This window comes from Mya arenaria, chromosome 7, assembly GCF_026914265.1.
Source record: "Mya arenaria isolate MELC-2E11 chromosome 7, ASM2691426v1".
Classification (NCBI taxonomy): domain Eukaryota; kingdom Metazoa; phylum Mollusca; class Bivalvia; order Myida; family Myidae; genus Mya; species Mya arenaria.
The window spans coordinates 66,568,004-66,590,781 of record NC_069128.1 but is presented as its reverse complement, the minus strand read 5'-3'; the positions used below and the strand labels follow the sequence as shown (position 1 = coordinate 66,590,781).

The 22,778-nt window shown below is 36.6% G+C and overlaps 1 protein-coding gene across 1 annotated transcript; it reads right to left on the bottom strand.

Moving 5' to 3' along the window:
* Positions 1-1,451: 1,451 nt before the first annotated feature.
* Positions 1,452-20,458, bottom strand: LOC128240218 (uncharacterized). Its single transcript, XM_052956735.1, has 6 exons — positions 20,108-20,458; positions 14,843-14,960; positions 14,181-14,268; positions 12,305-12,394; positions 7,121-7,224; positions 1,452-4,352 (listed from the first exon to the last, which is right to left on the bottom strand). The coding sequence occupies exons 1-6, from the start codon at positions 20,285-20,287 to the stop codon at positions 3,748-3,750; spliced, it is 1,185 nt and encodes a 394-aa protein (XP_052812695.1). The 5' UTR covers positions 20,288-20,458; the 3' UTR covers positions 1,452-3,747.
* Positions 20,459-22,778: the final 2,320 nt, after the last annotated feature.

Below are 22,778 nucleotides of genomic sequence, written 5' to 3'. Positions count from 1 at the left end.
AACTTCTTGTAATCTACCAATTCATGACCAGGACATGTTCTCAGTTTAAATGAATCATTATATTGCAAATTATTGTAAGAGTTCACGTTAACAAGGAAGTTTCAATGCTTTGCGTGTTAAGGCTACCTCCATCAGATCATTTAAGAGGAAGCACTGCTCGCTTTCACTTGAATACACCATTGTTACAAAATAGATTCACTATTCAATAGGAGAATAACAGTTCAGCATGGGTTGCATTACACTAAGTTTGTATTAAAGAGGGTAATCGAAACCGTGTCAGCAGCCGAGTGTGAGGGCTAAATTCCCTTTTTGTTATGAGGTATTCATGGGTTTAACGCAGTCCAATGTACGCATGGAAGTGGCTAGCGATAAGCGCATACTCAACAATAAACATTATTTGGTCCTCATACTTGCCAATAAGTTAATACTATTATTTGTTACGCAAGATTTTGGTAGATATTGAAGCATTATTCGGTAAACAAGAGGGAATGGGGGACAGAGACAGAGGCACGCTTCCTAACATGATTCCTGATCTTACAAATCAGATTGAAAAATCGTAAAATCAGCAATAGGGCCACCTATTACATAGTTCCTACGCTTGAAATCGCATAGTGAGCCTAACGCTCGCCTTTACACATATTTCCCACGCTCAAAATCCCTAAATGAGCCAAACGCACGCCTTCTAACATATTCCCCGGCTCAAAATAATATAGTGAGCCAATCGACTTCAAACACATTTCGCGAGCTCAATACCCCAAAAATGATCTAGACAAACGCCTACTTGCACATTTCCAATGTTTTATTTCACGTCATAAGAAGCAACGTCGCACGGAATATCAGGGTTTGTACTTACTCATGACTGTGTGCCCTGTAAATGTACATGAATTGTCTAGTCCACTGTTTATATGGATGACATAGTGTATTAGTGGAGCACTGGTTTTGCATCTTAATTTACATCATATTGTGTATTGAAAGCTTTTAACAACTGACCATATTTAACGCTCTTTTATTGGAACAAATCACTTGCATGTCAGACTCAATCTACTATCTTAAGTTAAGTTGAAACAAAAATACTACCTAGTAAGCACCACGTTTTAATATTAGTTCTAATCGTCATTTATTTTTTATTTTTATAATTCATTAAGTGTGTTTATTGATTGTTTGACAATGGACAGATTGGGCTAACTGTCTGAGGCTCGGTCAAGAAACACTACGTCATATGTCAATGTTGGGCTAACTGTCTGAGGCTCGGTCAATAAACACTACGTCATATGTCAATGTTGGGCTAACTGTCTGAGGCTCGGTCAATAAACACTACGTCATATGTAAATTTTGGGCTAACTGTTTGAGGCTCGGTCAATACACCTGTTTTAGCTCGGTCTCAAGTCCAAGTCTAGACTCAGACTCAGAAAATCATTTTTATAATGGTACAAAAAATCATATTTATTCCATTTCTTTTACAACAATATGTAAATATTTGTAAAACATTCAATACAGTTATATATTTCAGCAAATGTTACCATCAATGCTCTGATAAAATAAAAATTACAATGACATGAAGTTTTGCAATAATGAGTCTTGAGTCTGAACTCAGACTTGAGACTGTTCGTAATCACTGCCCCAGGCGTGGCTTAGCTCCTTCTTCCGTCATGGTATGAAGAGTGTTCGAGACATTGTCGCCGGAGATAAACAAAACGTTGTATTGAATATATTTTATTTATGATATTTGATTACATGGTAAAGTAATATTCAAAGAGTAATATATTTCAGCAAATTTTACCATCAATGCTCTGATAGAATGAAAATTACAATGAAATGAAGTTTTGCAAAAATGAGTCTTGAGGCTCGGTTAAAACTTTTAAGGATTGAAAAACAGGTCATTCACTTCCTTTTTCAGTTGAAAGTTTGAAAACAATCTCGGATGTATGCCGGTACATCAGTTGAAGTAGTTCGTATTTTTAAAAAAAAATATATCATTAATTAAATGTAGTATTTTAGAGTTGTATTTCTTGATCTAAGTTTAAATTGATGGCCAGTGACGTGTATTATTGCAAACATCATTGAGATTCCCTTAGAGTTAAGTCATTTAGTTCAACTGCTAAATAAGATTACTACGCGATCTACTTGCAGCGGACTTAAACGTACCACTTTTTGACAATGTAAACCGTCCAAATACATCCGAGGTTGTTTTCGATAAAAATTGCCGAGGGGTTCCGAATGCGAACACAACTTCCGGCAGCCCTTTCCTTATCTGTACTGTATTTTCGGTCACGTGTTTTGCCTATTCGTGATGAGTAATCTATGCCCCTTTTTAATGATACGCACATTATATATATTCACCATGCATATACATTTAGCATTATTGCCGATATAATTTATAAACGAAATCTTAGCTGTAAACCTTAAATGTCAAACATGACACAAACATAGTTTTTAAGGTTTTTACCCATATCTAAACTTACTAAGATGCACTCTTACTCCTAAATAAGAATTACCACAATTAATTCAGTTGTTTTAATACACCGAACAGGATGAATAAATGTCGGTTCTTATGAAGGATACTGTGTTTAATTTGAAAGAAAGGTGCGGAAGACGCGGTATTTCTACCCGGCCTTATGAAGCGATAGTAGATCACAGTAAATCTTTTAGGACTAACCAATCATTTTTTTCAGCTTTTAAGGACACGGTTACAATTTTGTTATCTGCAATTAATATTTTCCATAATTGCATTATTAAGTAAGTAGTTAAAGGTTTATCACTCAAAATATATTTTTATTATACATGTGTATGTCTTGATTTTGAGTGTCATAATAGATGAAAACGCAAAAAAAGATATTTAATGATGCAACAATGCTAACAGATGAGTATTTCAAAGATTAACGATAAGACCCATCTTGTTGTGGTAAATATTTGTGCGACATCTTCTTTTCTGTCTTAAAATGATTCAACAATGAGGAAAATTAAGTCAAAACGTCTCAAGTTGAAATGGTTGATGGCACGACTCAACCCTCAATGTTATATATGGGTTAAATCCAAGAAATCCAAAGTCACTACATGCAAATATTTTGATGAATACAAAAACAATTAACAACGCTGTATACAAACAGTGTGATATCAACATAGGAACACCACAGAGGAACACCACAGAGGAACACCACATAGGAACACCACAGAGGAACACCACATAGGAACACCACAGAGGAACATGATTATAGTGTCAGTCGCCATTAGAAGTTTACATGCGATTTAATTTGTGTATTTTGCTGAGAAGTTTTTCTTACGCTTTCAAAAGATAGATTACTTAAGGCTTAAATTATGTGCTCTAACAAGCTCATGCAACCTACTAGGCCAAGTTTGTTTTTGTCCCGAATTAGAAATAAAATTACTTAATTTTAACACATTTGAACGATCAAATATTTCTTTACAAAGATATGCTATTACTTAATGTCGAGGAACCTAATGAATGAGTCTTGAAGGCTTGGAGAAGTATGTTTGCATGTGTGTATTATATTATTTGTTCGAACTGGTGGCTTGATTTACAATCGGACTTATCCTATCAAAAAATGTTTTTAGACAATTACTATAACCCTCAAACTGCAATGGAGTTGACCACATATCTCAACCCAATCGTATACATTTTGTAACAAAAAATAAAGAAACACACCAAACATCTTGGATCCTAAAACCTAAATTAATATCCTATTATTTAGCCATGGCGTAAATATGTCCCAGCCAACATTACATGTATTAACATTTACAATGGGTTGGTGGACAATAAGGGGGTGTGTGATGACAGTTCCATTCACACCATCTGTCCATTCCAGGATCATTCGGACGAACGCTCTTACACGTACGGTCACCAACGGCATTTGGCGCTGGGGTTGTTGTTGTTGTTGTTGTTGTGGGGGTAGTGGTGGTGGTAGTAGTGGTCGTAGTTGCAGGTTTAGTGGTCTTTGTTTCTTGGCCAAAAATGCAATAACAGAACTCGTTGTCACAAAAGGCCATGTCTTCTAGACAAAGTACTTCGCAGACAGTGACATTTAACATCTCACTGATAGGAACGCAGTAGGGCATGGTGGTCGGCGGACTGCAGTCACACAAGTTAGTATGGCAAGATTCGGGAATGGAGCATTGTTTGCGACAAAACTCATCCATTTCATCAACGCCCGCAAAAATGCCAATAGCGCGGCACAATGTGGTGTCAACTGGGGCTGCGGGATTCGTTGTAGGGGCTGCTGTTGTCGGCGGAGGGGCTTGCGTGGTTGGTTTTGTCGTGGCAGGGTTTGACTCGCCCCCAATAATGCGAATATCAGCACAATTCCAGAAATTCTCTTGATAGCCGTGACTGTTTCCTTTAAATATCAAATAAATGGCGAATTAAAACATTCATTCACTCTTAAATTGGTAAATTTAAGCTTTTAAGATGTCACGATGATAAGTATTGTAATGTCTGAGAAAGATTGTCATTATAATTTCGTCATCTGAGGGTGTCACCCCCTCTCCCCTATATTCAACATGGACGCCGGAATTTCGCTTGTTTTGGTACCAGAATCTGGAAAACCGCTTATTTTAGAACCGGAATCCGAAATTCCGCGTATTTTAGAATTGGAATTTGAAATTCCGCGTATGTTAAAATTGGAATTTTAAATTCCGCGTATGTTACAACCGGAATTCAAAGTACATGTACTGCTTATTTTAGTTTCAGAAACCTTAATAACCTCCTTAATTTATATTGAAATGTTTAAAAGTATTAAGTATTAATATTCAATAAAAGAGCCATACCGTGTAACACAATAGCCTAGAGCGTATACGCAAATATACTCACAATAGCCTAGTGCGTATACGCAAATATACGCACAATAGCCAAGTGCGTATACGCAAATATACTCACAATAGCTTTATGCGTACACGCAAATATACTCACAATAGCCAAGTGCGTGTATGCAAATATACTCACAATAGCCAAGTGCGTATACGCAAATATACTCACAATAGCCTAGTGTGTAAACGCAAATATACTCACAATAGCCAAGTGCGTGTATGCAAATATACTCACAATAGCTTAGTGCGTAAACGCAAATATACTCACAATAGCCTAGTGCGTATACGCAAATATACTCACAATAGCCAAGTGCGTATACGCAAATATACTCACAATAGCTTAGTGCGTAAACGCAAATATACTCACAATAGCCAAGTGCGTATACGCAAATATACTCATAATAGCCAAGTGCGTATACGCAAATATACTCACAATAGCTTAGTGCGTAAACGCTAATATACTCACAATAGCCAAGTGCGTGTATGCAAATATACTCACAAAAGCCTAGTGCGTATACGCAAATATACTCACAATAGCCTAGTGCGTATACGCAAATATACTCACAATAGCCTAGTGCGTATACGCAAATATACGCACAATAGCCAAGTGCGTATACGCAAATATACTCACAATAGCCTAGTGCGTGTATGCAAATATACTTACAATAGCCTAGTGCGTGTATGCAAATATACTCACAATAGCCTAGTGCGTATACGCAAATATACGCACAATAGCCAAGTGCATAAACGCAAATATACTCACAATAGCCTAGTGCGTATACGCAAATATACTCACAATAGCCAAGTGCATATATGCAAATATACTCATAATAGCCTAGTGCGTATACGCAAATATACTCACAATAGCCAAGTGCGTATACGCAAATATACTCACAATAGCCTAGTGCGTGTATGCAACTATACTCACAATAGCTCAGTGCGTAAACGCAAATATACTTATAATAGCCTTGTGCGTATACGCAAATATTCTCACAATAGCCAAGTGCGTGTATGCAACTATACTCACAATAGCTCAGTGCGTAAACGCAAATATACTTATAATTGCCTTGTGCGTATACGTAAATATACTCACAATAGCCTAGTGCGTAAACGAAAATATACTCACAATAGCCAAGTGCGTATACGCAAGTATACTCACAATAGCCTAGTGCGTGTATGAAAATATACTCATAATAGCCTAGTGAGTATACGCAAATATACTAACAATAACCTAGTGCGTATACGAAAATAAACTCATAATAGCCTAGTGCGTATACGCAAATATACTCACAATAGGCTAGTGCTTATACGAAATATACTCACAATAGCCAAGTGCTTATACGCAAATATACTCACAAAAGCCAAGTGCGTATACGCAAATATACTACAAGAGCCTAGTGCGTATACGCAAACATACTAACAATAGCCAAGTGCGTATACGCAAATATACTCACAATAGCCTAGTGCGTGTATGCAAATATACTACAATAGCCAAGTGCGTAAACGTAAATATACTCACTCTAGCCTTGTGCATATACGCAAATATACTCACAATAGCCTAGTGCGTATACGCAAATATACTCACAATAGCCAAGTGCGTATACGCAAATATACTCACAATAGCCTAGTGCGTATACGCAAATATACTCACAATAGCCAAGTGCGTATACGCAAATATACTCACACATAGTCTAGTGCGTATACGCAAATATACTCACAATAGCCTAGTGCGTATACGCAAACATACTCACAATAGCCTAGTGCTTATACGCAAATATACTAATAATAGCCTAGTGCATATACGAAAATATACTCACAATAGCTTAGTGCGTATACGCAAATATACTCACAATAGCCAAGTGCGTATACGCAAATATACTCACACTAGTCTAGTGCGTATACGCAAATATACTCACAATAACCTAGTGCGTATACGCAAACATACTCACAATAGCCTAGTGCTTATACGCAAATATACTAATAATAGCCTAGTGCGTATACGAAAATATACTTACAATAGCTTAGTGCCTATACGCAAATATAATTTCGCAATACAACGCCAAAGAAATAGGAAGCTTCTAGTGGAATTGAAATGTATTCGTCAGGGACAATATACTGGTATATATACCAGCGCTTACCCAAGAAAAGTATCATCCGAAATGATGCATTTTGGGCATAATAAATCATGTTTCTCCCATATTGAAATAAGAAGTAAACTCATTAGATCTACTTTTGTTTGGGGGGGGGGGCGGAGGGGAGGGGGGTGGTCATGTCAATATGTATAGTAAACAACACTCACCTCCTACCCAGATCCACTGTAAAACGCAGAAATTGCAGGATATATCATCTGGGAGTTTAACGTTCACAAGGTAGTCACCTGCGCCAAGGTTAGGTAAGTTGTACCTGAAATAGCATCATATAGGTGTTCACAACACGTCTATCAGTAGATTTAGGACATTTTGTGAAGTTCTTTAAATGTATCTTTGTCATCTTTTGAGATATCCGAGAGATTTTGTTTCTAAAAACATTAAACGTTAGTGAACCTTTTCAAACATTTGATACATCTTAAATATCTGATTTATTTCAACAGACACTTTATTTATTTTTAAAACAAAGCGTAAACTCGTGAGTGTCCAATAACTACTCCTGCTTGTGATCTACACACATACTGGTATTGTTTCTACCATAACATGATAGAAAGGTTGCGCAGCACGACATGTGCGTGGGCTTGCACGTGAAGCTTTACATATGTGTGTACTTGTACGTGTAGCTTTACATGTGCGTTTACTTGTACGTGTAGCTTTTCATGTGCTTATACGTGTACGTGTAGCTTTACATGTGCTTATACGTGTACGTGTAGCTTTACATGTGCTTATACGTGTACGTGTAGCTTTACATGTGCTTATACGTGTACGTGTAGCTTTACATGTGCTTATACGTGTACGTGTAGCTTTACATGTGCTTATACGTGTACGTGTAGCTTTACATGTGCATATACTTGTACGAGCAGCTTTACATGTGCTTATACGTGTACGTGTAGCTTTACATATGTGTGTACTTGTACGTGTAGCTTTACATGTGCGTTTACTTGTACGTGTAGCTTTACATGTGCTTATACGTGTACGTGTAGCTTTACATGTGCTTATACGTGTACGTGTAGCTTTACATGTGCTTATACGTGTACGTGTAGCTTTACATGTGCATATACTTGTACGTGTAGCTTTACAGTTGCTTATACATGTACGTGTAGCTTTACATGTGCATATACTTGTACGTGCAGCTTTACATGTGCTTATACGTGTACGTGTAGCTTTACATGTGCTTATACGTGTACGTGTAGCTTTACATGTGCGTATACTTGTACGTGTAGCTTTACATGTGCATATACTTGTACGTGTAGCTTTACATGTGCATATACTTGTACGTGCAGCTTTACATGTGCATATTCTTGTACGTGTAGCTTTACATGTGCGTGTACTTGTACGTGCAGCTTTACATGTGCATATACTTGTACGTGTAGCTTTACAGTTGCTTATACGTGTACGTGTAGCTTTACATGTGCATATACTTGTACGTGTTGCTTTACATGTGCATATTCTTGTACGTGTTGCTTTACATGTGCGTATACTTGTACGTGCAGCTTTACATGTGCATATACTTGTACGTGCAGCTTTACATGTGCATATAATTGTACGTGTAGCTTTACCTGTGCGTGTACTTGTACGTGTAGCTTTACATGGGCGTGTAATTGTACGTGTATCTTTACATGGGCGTGTATTTGTACGTGTATCTTTACATGTGCCGTTACTTGTACCTGTAGCTTTTCATGTGCGTATACTTGTACGTGTAGCTTTACATGGGCGTGTATTTGTACGTGTATTTTTACATGGGCGTGTGTTTGTACGTGTAGCTTGACATGTGCCGTATAATTGTACGTGCAGCTTTACATGTGCCGTTACTTGTACGTGTAGATTGACATGTGCGTATACTTGTACGTGTAGCTTTACATGTGCCGTATAATTGTACGTGCAGCTTTACATGTGCCGTTACTTGTACGTGTAGATTGACATGTGCGTATACTTGTACGTGTAGCTTGACATGTGCGTATACTTGTACGTGTAGCTTTACATGTGCGTATACTTGTACGTGCAGCTTTACATGTGCCGTTACTTGTACGTGTAGCTTTACATGTGCGTATACTTGTACGTGTAGCTTGACATGTGCGTATACTTGTACGTGCAGCTTTACATGTGCCGTTACCTGTACGTGTAGCTTGACATGTGCGTATACTTGTACGTGTAGCTTGACATGTGCGTATACTTGTACGTGCAGCTTTACATGTGCCGTGACTTGTACGTGTAGATTGACATGTGCGTATACTTGTACGTGTAGCTTGACATGTGCGTATACTTGTACGTGTAGCTTTACATGTGCCGTTACTTGTACGTGTAGCTTGACATGTGCAGTTACTTGTACGTGTAGCTTGACATGTGCGTATACTTGTACGTGTAGCTTTACATGTGCCGTTACTTGTACGTGTAGCTTTACATGTGCGTATACTTGTACGTGTAGCTTGACATGTGCGTATACTTGTACGTGCAGCTTTACATGTGCCGTGACTTGTACGTGTAGCTTTACATGTGCGTATACTTGTACGTGCAGCTTTACATGTGCATATACTTGTACGTGTAGCTCTACATGTGCATATACTTGTACGTGTTGCTTTACATGTGCATATTCTTGTACGTGTTGCTTTACATGTGCGTATACTTGTACGTGCAGCTTTACATGTGCCGTGACTTGTACGTGTAGCTTGACATGTGCCGTTACTTGTACGTGTAGCTTGACATGTGCGTATACTTGTACGTGTAGCTTTACATGTGCCGTTACTTGTACGTGTAGCTTTACATGTGCGTATACTTGTACGTGTAGCTTGACATGTACTTATACTTGTACGTGTAGCTTTACATGTGCCGTTACTTGTACGTGTAGCTTTACATGTGCCGTTACTTGTACGTGTAGCTTTACATGTGCGTATACTTGTACGTGTAGCTTTACATGTGCCGTTACTTGTACGTGTAGCTTTACATGTGCCGTTACTTGTACGTGTAGCTTTACAAGTGCCGTTACTTGTACGTGTAGCTTGACATGTGCGTATACTTGTACGTGTAGCTTGACATGTGCGTATAATTGTACGTGTAGCTTGACATGTGCGTATACTTGTACGTGTAGCTTGACATGTGCGTATACTTGTACGTGTAGCTTGACATGTGCGTATACTTGTACGTGTAGCTTTACATGTGCCGTTACTTGTACGTGTAGCTTTACATGTGCGTATACTTGTACGTGTAGCTTGACATGTGCGTATACTTGTACGTGTAGCTTTACATGTGCCGTTACTTGTACGTGTAGCTTTACATGTGCGTATACTTGTACGTGTAGCTTGACATGTGCGTATACTTGTACGTGTAGCTTTACATGTGCCGTTACTTGTACGTGTAGCTTTTCATGTGCGTATACTTGTACGTGTAGCTTGACATGTGCGTATACTTGTACGTGTAGCTTTACATGTGCCGTTACTTGTACGTGTAGCTTTACATGTGCCGTTACTTGTACGTGTAGCTTTACAAGTGCCGTTACTTGTACGTGTAGCTTGACATGTGCGTATACTTGTACGTGTAGCTTGACATGTGCGTATACTTGTACGTGTAGCTTGACATGTGCGTATACTTGTACGTGTAGCTTGACATGTGCGTATACTTGTACCTGTAGCTTTACATGTGCGTATACTTGTACGTGTAGCTTGACATGTGCGTGTACTTGTACGTGTAGCTTTACATGTGCCGTGTACTTGTACGTGTAGCTTTACATGTGCCGTGTACTTGTACGTGCAGCTTTACATGTGCCGTTACCTGTACGTGCAGCTTTACATGTGCCGTGTACTTGTACGTGCAGCTTTACATGTGCGTATACTTGTACGTGTAGCTTTATATGTGCGTATAGTTGTACGTGTTACTTTACATGTGCGTATACTTATACGTGAAGCTTTACATGTGCGTATACTTGTACGTGTAGCTTTACATGAGCGTATACTTGAACTTGCAGCTTTACATGTGCGTATACTTGTACGTGTAGCTTTACATGAGCGTATACTTGTACGTGCAGCTTTACATGTGCGCGGACTTCTCGTTTAGCTACTCTTACATTTCAACGTTGTAGATATATTTAAAATTTGTTTGCCAAATTTTCTTAGTCCATAATTTTAAACATGCATCTGCAAACACACCAACGCAGAAGAAGCCAACAAATGAAAATTACAGTGACAAGCCCAGTGGCCAAAAAGACCTTTAGCAAAACAGATATCGTTTTCATCTTTTTGTTTGACCGTTCTTTTTGTTTATGTTTGTGTTTTTTCTATTCCGTAGTATCTTGCTGCGCATAAGCATCTACTTGGAGGCCATGTACAACGATCTTTCGAGTATTCAATATATCATGCATAAAAAGGTCTCGTCGGACTTCATCTAAGTGACTTACTTATAAGTCTCGTCAGCTTTAATCTTATTGGCCTTAATCTTAGTGACTTACTTATAAGTCTCGTCAGCTTTAATCTTATTGGCCTTAATCTTAGTGACTTACTTATAAGTCTCGTCAGCTTTAATCTTAATTGCCTTAATCTTAGTGACTTACTTATAAGTCTCGTCAGCTTTAATCTTAATGGCCTTAATCTTAGTGACTTACTTATAAGTCTCATCGGCTTTAATCAAAATGGCCTTAATCTTAGTGACTTACTTATAAGTCTGGTCTGCTTTCATCTTAGTTAATTACTTATAAGTCTCGTCGGCTTTCATCTTAGTTAATTACTTATAAGTCTCGTCGGTTTTAATCTTAATGGCCTTAATCTTAGTGACTTACTTATAAGTCTCGTCGGCTTTCATCTTAGTTAATTACTTATAAGTCTCGTCTGCTTTCATCTTAGTTAATTACTTATAAGTCTCGTCGGCTTTAATCTTAATGGCCTTAATCTTAGTGACTTACATATAAGTCTCATCTGCTTTCATCTTAGTTATTTACTTACAAGTCACGTCGGTTTTTAGTCTTAGTTAATTACTTATAAGTCTCGTCGGCTTAATTCTTAGTTAATTACTTATAAGTCTCGTCGGCTTTCATCTTAGTTCGTTACTTACAAGTCTCGTCTGCTTTCATCTTAGTTAATTTCTTATAAGTCTCGTCAGCCTTAATCTTAATGGCTTTAATCTTAGTTACTTACTTATAAGTCTCGTCGGCTTTCATCTTAGTTAGTTACTTATAAGTCTCGTCTGCTTTCATCTTAGTTAATTACTTATAAGTCTCGTCAGCCTTAATCTTAGTTACTTACTTATAAGTCTCGTCGGCTTTCATCTTAGGGACTTACTTTTATGTGTCGCCAGCTTTTATCTTAGTGACTTACTTATTTGTGTAACGAGCTTTCATCTTAGTGACTTACTTATAAGAGTCGCCGACTTTCAAAGGGTACTTGTCCAGACATTCCTGGGTAACGGGATACCTTTGACCGTCGCCTGGCAACGGGCATAACCTGAAATAATAGCAAACATATGCTGATTATCAAATTATTATCCATTATTGCATATCTCTGCTCCATGAAATATGAAACCCATTAAAAAAATAGATTACGACCCTGAGACAAAACAGCAAAGCAGTCAATGGAAGACTACCGGATCCCCGCCTCCGAAGAAGGCACGATCATCCCGCTCGATAGGAAAGCATATGTTCATTGTCTTCTTTGATGTGCACGGTGTTATTCTACTCCATGCAGTTCCGCAAAGCCAACCTAGCACCATGCGATTTTGCCCTATTTCCGAAACTTAAATGTGAACTGAAAGGTAAACGCTTCAATGACTTTCAGGAACTACAGAGTGAAGCTCAGACACGCCTGTATTCTTACAAGTCAGAGTGGTTCAGTGACATTTACCGGCAGTGGGTACCAAGATATCACGTTGTATTGCGGCGAACGGCTCTTACTTTGAGAAGTTATGACGTTGACGTCAGATTCTGACGTTTGAACTGCAGGGGCTATACTGGCCTCATGTTAATGAAAAAACTGTAGTTTCCTTTATATTGTATGAATCAGATTGAAATTTTATATGTCATTTACAGCTGAAATAGATTTTATAGCGAGCTGACGTTCGTTGAAAAATGTTAAAATGTATTGATTTTATTAAGCAATTCCACGAACTTCTGGCTATACCCTCGTACATACCGTATAAATGGTGATGTGTAAGTTTTTTATACTCGAACTCGGGCAAGGCCCATTCAGGCGAGTAATCCGAAGAGCGTGTTAGTCTTATTAGGTTACTTGAGCATAATGCACAGACATAAAGAGACCCTGGATAGCACTTTCACACGAAACCTCCATATAACGTCCCTCCCGAAAAAACGATTTGTATTTATAAAGTGGTGCAGCGGGGACCTGCGACTCCTGGATTGACAGTCATGTGTGTTATCACTAGACCACGGATCTGCCACTTAATATACACATACTTAATTTACCACTAAACCACGGATCGGCCGCTAAATACACTCCTACATGATTTATCACGAGACCTGGGATCCGCCACTAAATATATACATACTTAAATTACCACTAGACCACGGATCGGCCACTAAATATATACATACTTAAATTACCACTAGACCACGGATCCGCCACTTAATATATACATACTTAAATTACCACTAGACCACGGATCCGCCAACTCAATATATACATACTTAAATTACCACTAAACCACGGATTTGCCGCTAAATATATTCATACCTGATTTACCACTAGACCACGGATCGGCCACTAAATATATACATACTTAAATTACCACTAGACCACGGATCGGCCACTAAATATATACATACTTAAATTACCACTAGACCACGGATCGGCCACTAAATATATACATACTTAAATTACCACTAGACCACGGATCCGCCGCTAAATATATACATACTTAAATTACCACTAGACCACGGATCCGCCGCTAAATATATACATACTTAAATTACCACTAGACCACGGATCGGCCACTAAATATATACATACTTAAATTACCACTAGACCACGGATCCGCCGCTAAATATATACATACTTAAATTACCACTAGACCACGGATCGGCCACTAAATATATACATACTTAAATTACCACTAGACCACGGATCGGCCACTTAATATATACATACTTAAATTACCACTAGACCACGGATCCGCCACTAAATATATACATACTTATATTACCACGGATCCGCCACTAAATATATACATACTTAAATTACCACTAGACCACGGATCCGCCGCTAAATATATACATACCTGAATTCAAAGTATCCCTTATGATGTGCTGTTATTTTCACAATGACGTCAATTTCGCTATTCATCTCGTACTCGTTCACAATAAAACCTGTAATACAAATGAATGCATATACCCCCTGTGTAACCGGGTATACGATGTGTATATAATGTCTCGCTATAGAGCTATCTTTTATAGCGACGCGGTAGAGTGTCCGCCTGCAGAGCAAGAGGTCAAGGGTTCGAACCCCGACAGGTGCACATAGCAATTTGTGCAGTCTGTTACACATGTATTAGGGTAAGCCATTAATCTTTTATACAATTAAATGCTACTGCTTGAGTTTCGTATAAAAGTTACAAAAATAATGAAATTGCTATATAATCAGAGTAAAATGTTATCGCCATTTAATTTGTCATATTATAATAGTAGCGTAATAGTGTTTTATTAAAAAAATATATAATCCAAGCAAAAATAGCTTAAATTAATGCATCCTCGCATCTTTATTCCAAATGGCTTAAATAAAATCGCTAGCACATCTTTGCATCCTAATTTTGGACGGCCCACATCGCATCCTGGTGATGGACGGCTGACTCTTTTGTACTAACACACCCTTTACGTATCTATCGGAATTTCCCAAACAACAGACATATATTGTTCCTGCGTCTTTGATTGTTTTTTAGTTTACCTGTGACATATTTGCCGTTTTTACTCGGGTCGGTGGGGTGAACATAATGGTTAGGCTGGATTTCCTGGTCAAAGGGATCGCCGCACACACCACATTTCCCCCCCAAACTGTGCTGATGCTGTAAATATAACGGTATTTACTATTCATTCTTGCATTCTAGGCAGGTACTTTCTGCGAATTCACCCCGCCGCCCCCCCCCCCGCTTATGCCAGACGATTCACGCGCAGCAAGACGCCACATTCGATGACAATACAATGGACTGGAATTCATTACATGTGTTGTTAGAATTATGTTTTCCAGAAAAAGTAATTATCTTAAGAAAGAAGATGTTTCAGAGAAACTTTTTGACGTCAATATTGAGCAAAACGTACTACGTGTCTTGACGTCGGTAAACAGTGTCGCACGCACTATGCGGACAAGAATCATATGATGGACGTTAATATTTTTAAAGAGAGGTTCTGTGGAAGCATAATCTACTTATTCAAGTTAAAGTTGGAGCATAGTCAGGGTGAGGTATCACGTGACATCAACGGGGTTCCCACATGGGTCCCCACGGGTCATAACCGATGTAAACAAGCAAGAAATGGACGTAATTTCCTTAATAACATTTCTTATCATTACATATGTACATGAAAGGTTAAGAAAATTAATTATGTTAGTGAAAATGAATGTAGGTATTACAACATTATCAATGAAAACATTAAAGCTGCACTCTTACAGATTGAACGTTTTGACCACTTTTTATTTTTTGTCTTGGAACGAGCCACTTTTGGGAACATCCATGGAAACCAGTCACATGAGACTGCTGACAAAAAATAGATCGCAGATGTTTATATTAAAGTTCAAAAATTGATGTTTTATGCATTTAAGCCATTAAACATTAATTTTCGAACGGAAATATGAAAATCTATGATCTGATTTTTTATCAGCAATCATATATCATTGGTTTGCAGATATTTACGCAAAAAAATGATCTTTCAAAGACAAAAATAAAAAAAAAGTTGTAAAAATGGTAAATCTGTGAGAGTGTAGCTTTAAAACCACAACTTAATAATGCTTCCTGTTAACAGAGACTGAATGATATGCATGAGCCAGTAAATCGCAGTGGACAATACTGCATTGTACGACATTATTTTATTTTCTGCAGTCGTTAAGGTGGAACGCGACCCTGAGCGAATTTTCTAGTTAATGTCTTAAACAAGACTCTCTAAAGTTTCTAACATGACCATCTTATTAACATAAACAATATTTCGATTAATGTTAAACGTTGTAATACAAAACGTATTGAATAAGAAACAGGTTTAGGGGTTGGATTATTTGATATTGCGCAAAAACGAAGTCGGTAAGGTACACTTTTCTTGATATCAGGCGATTTGTCCAAAAATGAATAAATCTATTTAAAGAAATAAATACTTAAACGAACCGTTTTTTTTGTTTTTTTTTAAATTAAATAAAGTCACACTTTTTTCAGCGAAACACGACGCCGTTTTCCCTGTGAACATTGACGTTTTAGACGCATTTTAAATAAAGAACGTAGAACAGGAGAACAAAATATATGTCCGTGAACGTTTTCACAAGAAGCACTGGAGTTTGAAATTCCATAGCGATGAACGAAGAATTGATGAAAATATCGGTTTTTGCAGCTTGAACGCAAAAAAATTACGAACGTCTCAATATATGGTATATTTTGAAGACTCGTAGTTTCAAAACTGTTCAGAATGTTGAAAAAGGAAACAAGTCCCTTATTGGGCATATGGTGTTCTATTCGTATACCAATTTTCAGATATTAACTCGAAAAATCGCTCAGGGTCGCGTTCCACCTGAAATGTCTTAAAAACTTTCGCATCAATTTTTAGTTGATTTAAAAAGAATGAAAAATAAAATCAATTCAGTAAAAGCGACTTTTGCTTAACGTGTTTTAGACGTCGTTCAACAATGTTTGTTTAGGGTAACCTTCTCAAAATATCTAGGTAGGGTAGGTAGGGATTTTTTTTTCAAAATCTGTCGTAAGTTCAGAGTGTTTTCTTGCACATGGCAGTCTTCCTACATTACTGTCATTGCCTGACTTTGTTTTATCATATAAACAATAATTCTGATTAAAATCTGCATTTATCCGCCCTTCGTAACTCTCTATTCGCTAACGAATATTTTTTTTGCTCAGAAACGGAAAAAAATAGTTAGGGTCGGAGCATTTTTATAGGTAGGGTCGGGTTACCCGAAACGGACAATATTTTTTTAGGCCTTATATAAAGTTGTATTATTTTACATTTTTTTATATTTTATTCATACAAAGAAACCCTCGGAAAATATAGAACTGTGTCTTAAAAGGGTGACAACGTGTTAAAGCTGCACTCTCTTCAGTATCACTTTTTAAATTTTGTCTCAGAGAACGACATTGCTAAATTATTTTTTGTCTCATAGACTCATGCTGTCAAGTAGGGTAAACCATACTGTGTTCTTGGAATAAACTTGAAACGGGATACATACTATGTGTTGAATAACAGCATAAGTGACAATAAGTCGAGTTTCTTTTCGTTTTAAAATATGACTGTTAAAAACTTATTAGTCACTATAAAACAAGACACTCAGATGCATACATAAATAGAGCTGTTCTCCTCAAAGAAAACATTGATGTTAAAAAAACTTTATACCTTATTATGTTATCATTTTAAGTTAATCATAAATGCAATTGTCTTATTATATGTGCACGTTCTTTTACAAAATTCGTTATTAAAATATGTTGTTGTACATTCAAGTCGCTCTATATTAGTCGATTACCCAGTCACCCTTCTGTCTAAACATTTATCACGTTAGGTTGTTGTTATTGTTCTTATTGTTGTTCAGTAGTTGTTGATGAGTTTATAAAAGTCTGACCTGCCCTATAATGGCTGCACTATGGTTTGACTCCGTCACATCCCAAAGTGTGACTTAAACACAATTCTGAATCCAAAGGGGAGTTTCACCCCCATCGGTTGATGGGATATTCGCCAAGGGAGTAAATCTGTACCGAATATGCCACGAAACCTGCGATGAATGACATCTAGGATGGTCCCACAGCTTTATCAATTAATGCAAAATCCAAACGCCTTATAAATAGGGAATATAAGTTAGTCGGTTGATCGGTGGGGTTGTGCGATGTATATTTACGCAACAGGGGCGGATCCAGGAATTGACGTTAGAGGGGGCTTAACTTAGGGGCGCAATCTTTTGACATGCACCCCTCCCCCAGAATCGAAACAAAGGGATTTGTGGCTACTTCCTACAGAAAAAAACAACAACATTTAGTAGTCGGAAAAGGTGCATTATGAGCATATCGTATTACCTTTTTTCTCCCATATTGATGAAAAAAGTAAACTTGAGTGATTTTAGCGGGAGCGCGCGTCGGATGAGCCCCCTCTTAAACCGCTAGTGTGCAAGCAACGATTAGTGATTCAATCCCAAATACCTTTAAATATGATATTTTTAATGACAGATAATAACACTGTTCTTTTTTTACCAAATCATTTTAATACGACGAAAGCGTCCGATTTCGTCGTAGTATTGCGGAAGAAGTTTTGCGCATGCACACTAGGTATTTGATACAGTTTTTCCTATGTCCATATATTATTTTTAAATCAGGTAATAGTTTAGACCTCTCGACTTACAGGCTGTTGGTTTGATCCAAACCAGGTGATCGGGTAACAATCTTTAGAAGCTTATTTTATTTTTTGTTTTAAAATCTTGATTTTACTAACTTAAAACATGTTAAGGGTGAATTATTAAAGATTACATTCTTTCAAAGTCAAAACACCCAGAGAGAAGTTAATATTACGCAAATGATAGGAAAAACAAAAATAATGAGCTTTGCTTAATCCTGCAATAAGAAACAAGAGACGTGTCGATAAAAAAGGGTCTAGGGCGTTATTCTTTGTGCATATTTAGACTTTTCCTAGTAAATGAAGTCGATTTCTTGAAGTTTTCATAGTCATCTTTAAACACTGTATTAGTGCTTTTAACATATAAGTATTGTTTTTCAATAATATTCTGACTCTTTCATTCCACTTCTCAGTGATTTAACATATTATATAAGTGACATGGCATGTAATGTTACAGTAGTTAATAATATAAATAATATATGTTAAAAAAACATACCTAATTTATACAGATTATATAGGTGTATGATTATTACAAACAATTGGTTACAATGACTGAACCAACCCTTCAAATTTTGCTTTCAATATACACAGGCATGTATACTCTATATATACCCGCCATGTAACTAAGAGATTATCGACTATAAAAGTGCTTTTAACATTTAAAGCTGCACTCTCACAGATTGAACATTTTGACAACTTTTTTGTCTTGGAACGAGCCAATTTATGCGAAAATGCATGGATACCAGAGTTAAAAAATTGGTACTTTATGCATATGTCAAGACTTAAACCGTTAGTAACGCTTTAGGCCATTAAAATTAATTTTCGAACAGAAAGATGAAAATCTGCGATCTGATCTTTTGTCAGCAGTTTTTATCACTAGTTTGCAGATATTTAGGCAAAAATTGGCTCATTCAAAGACAAAAAAAAATAAAAAAAAGTTGTCAAAATGGTAAATCTGTGAGAGTGCAGCTTAAAGTATTTTTTTTCAATATGGTCAACGCATACAACGTCTTTCAGAATTATTAAAGATGCACTCTTACTCCCAAAAAAGAATTAACACAATATTAACACATACTATTTTTTAATATTCCAAAAAGACAGAAAAAATGTCGAAAACAATGGTTCCTATGAAGGATACCGAGTTTAATCTAAAAGAAATGAGCATAAAACACGGTATTTCTACCTTATGAGACTATAGTTAGACCACAGGAAATGCAATCACCAATCATTTACTATTTCTGCGCTTTCTGCTATTAAATACACGGTTACAATCTTGTTATCAGTAATTAATATTTTTTATAAATGCATTATTTAGTAAGTAGTTAAAGGTTTATCAGTCAAAATTGATGTTTGTTATACAGGTGTATGTATTGATTTTGAATAAGAGTGCAACTTTACGTTTTTATTTCATATGACCATTGAGGTACTCAAAATATAGAAAGTAACATAAGCTATATGCTTTATGAATAACAGCCCTATCTTCATCATGGACATCAGCGTCGATGTATTCCCAGGATACGGACATTGGCGTGATTCTAAAATGTTATCAGTGTTTATCACATTCGATCTAAAATCAATTAATCGCAATTAAACAAACATCAAAAGCGAACAGGTAACCATAGAAACATACCTCCCTTCCCCCACAATTCAGGCCCATGTCATTGTAGTTCTTCTGTAGAATGCCGTCAGGATCGTTACGATAGCGCCACGCAGACGATCTCTGGGGTGGCTCCATCATGTATCCATGGCCTTCAATCCCGGCTATCACCATGGATACGAGGAGAAAAAGTACTCTCGCTTGTCTTAACATTTCGTTTGTTTTTCGTTGAGAAAGCAATGAAAACTGAACGGTATTAAACTAATTTAAAACAAAAATATATTCTTTATAGATCTGAAAAACTTAAATAAAATAAAATTGTTTATTTTGCTGTTATAAAAATCAATTTTTAATACTCCTTGCGAGTCCTTCGACTGAAATGGCTTGATAAAACTCAGCCAATGGTTAAAATAGTTTTGGTATGGGTATCGGTTTGCAAATACGCCCCCGACAAGGCAAACATTTAGAAAGCGTTCATGAATAAATTGCGATTAATTATTGGTTTGTGGGTACTTTTTATCTAACAAGGATATTCAGAAATAAAGACATGTTGATTGTTACATAACTTAATAGTACAATGTGGTTAACTATTGACCAATCAAGTAATGTTTGGCTAATTTTATCCTAAAACCCAACAGTTTAATGCAATTGGATGCTAAAAAAGACAATTGACAGGGATTCAAACACTCCCCTGTGAATATACGTAACAATCAAATGGTATAAAAAGAACAACACACAAATACAAAACTGTTTAAATTAATAATAGTATGCTATTTGGGAACATGAACCTACGACATTGCTTGTGAATGTCCGTTGTTTTTGTTCTTGTATTACATTACATTATTTAAAGCAGCGATCTAAGTTTAATTATTCATTCACACGATCTGAAAAAGACGTGTGCAAAATGAGATTATATGTATTTATAAATGTTTATACTTCAAATGTATGACATTTTAAATATCATGAAACTTTATTGGCAGAGCTAAATCTCCGTATCCCAGCATATATTATTTTTGAGAAATGGCTTTACTTGGGGATTGACACAACAAACCATTCGGAACACCTCGGTAATCTCCGCCGTTCGACTAACCTCAGATTTATGCCAGTGCTTGAGAAGAAGTAGTTTGTAAAATTAAAATAGCTGCGACGCCAACAAAGTTGTTGTTTGCCTGTACCTTATGTTTAGTGTCAGACAGGCGACAATTTTTTCCTGAAATTAAGAAAGAAGAACGAAGTCAGGTGTTTCTATAATTCAATTATTTGAGGATGACCTGAGGCGTTAGTGAATGTGGGCCTAGGTGGTAGGATGTTTTTTAACTCACGAACACAGTGTGTGTATACCACGTGATAAATTACGTCATATATGCTACGTCGGAAGGCAATATTTTGCTTCAATTGAGGACTTTAAACAAAGATAACTTTCCAATTTCTTCACCATTTTAAATGAAACAACGCGCAGTCTACGCCTCTTACGGAGCCACGCCTTCGGTCTTTACCAGAGTTTGACTGCGAGTTTAGTTTCTTAAAACACTTCGACAAACCTTTTCACAATACGGCTGTCTGACGGAGCACTGTCAAAACATTAGTTTGGAAACAGGTTTATTGAAGTGTTTGATGAAACTAATCTCCTTATCAAACTCCAGTAATAAAACGAAGGCGGGTCTCATTAAACGGCGTAGACTGCCCTTTGTTTCATTTAAAATGGTATAGTACAAGAAAAGTTATCTTTAATTCAAGTTTTTATTTTAAGCAAAATATTGCCTTCCGAAGTAGCATATATGACGTAATTTATCACGTGGTATACACACACTGGAACACCAACAAAATAAATATTTCACTCATGGCTACGTCATTCGTGAAATGTTAGTCAAGGTTCTCACTCGATGAAATATATTACTATTTTATAATGACACAAACAATTATCATCCGTAAAATGATCAACACCTGCCTCATATATTTTTCTCTATATTTAAACGTGTTTCTAGTGTCATGGTTAATTATAAGGGGTATAATGTTTCTTTTATCTGTAAAAAATAATTAATATGATTCAAAAATCTAATTGTTCAAAGACTTACTTAAATACTTATGTTTCTTTTAAATGTAAAACATAGCTATTATTGTTCCAAAAAATAAATTCATTATAGACTAACTTCTATACCAAGTTCTGCTCTTTTTGGTTCACGTCGTTCTTGCATCTGGACATTCCAATTTAAATATTTGCGTGTTTAAAGCTGCTGGGGTAATATAAGACAAGTGTAAACATAAATATCCGTAACACATTGCCATGTCAATGTTACTGGTCATGCAGGAAAGACAATCCTTTTAGAACAAATAATAGCACTTTCATGGTGTTTGTTTCACGGGTATTAATCTAGATGAGTATTCCATGTACTGCATCCTTTAATATGGAAGGGTATTTAAGTAAAAAATCAATTCATATAAATGAATTATTCTTGTATGTAAATTACATTAATATTATGGTAAATTTATATTCTATCATTACTGCTAACATGCGCATTCATACTATTGTTACGCACATTTAGAGATGTTACTACATCTTAGTTACAAATAGCTGCCATATATGATATTCATATAAATGTATTATTCTTGTATGTAAATTACATTGATATTATGGTAATCTTTGTTCTATCATTACTGCTTACATGTGCATTCATACAAATGTTACGCACATTTAGAGATTTTA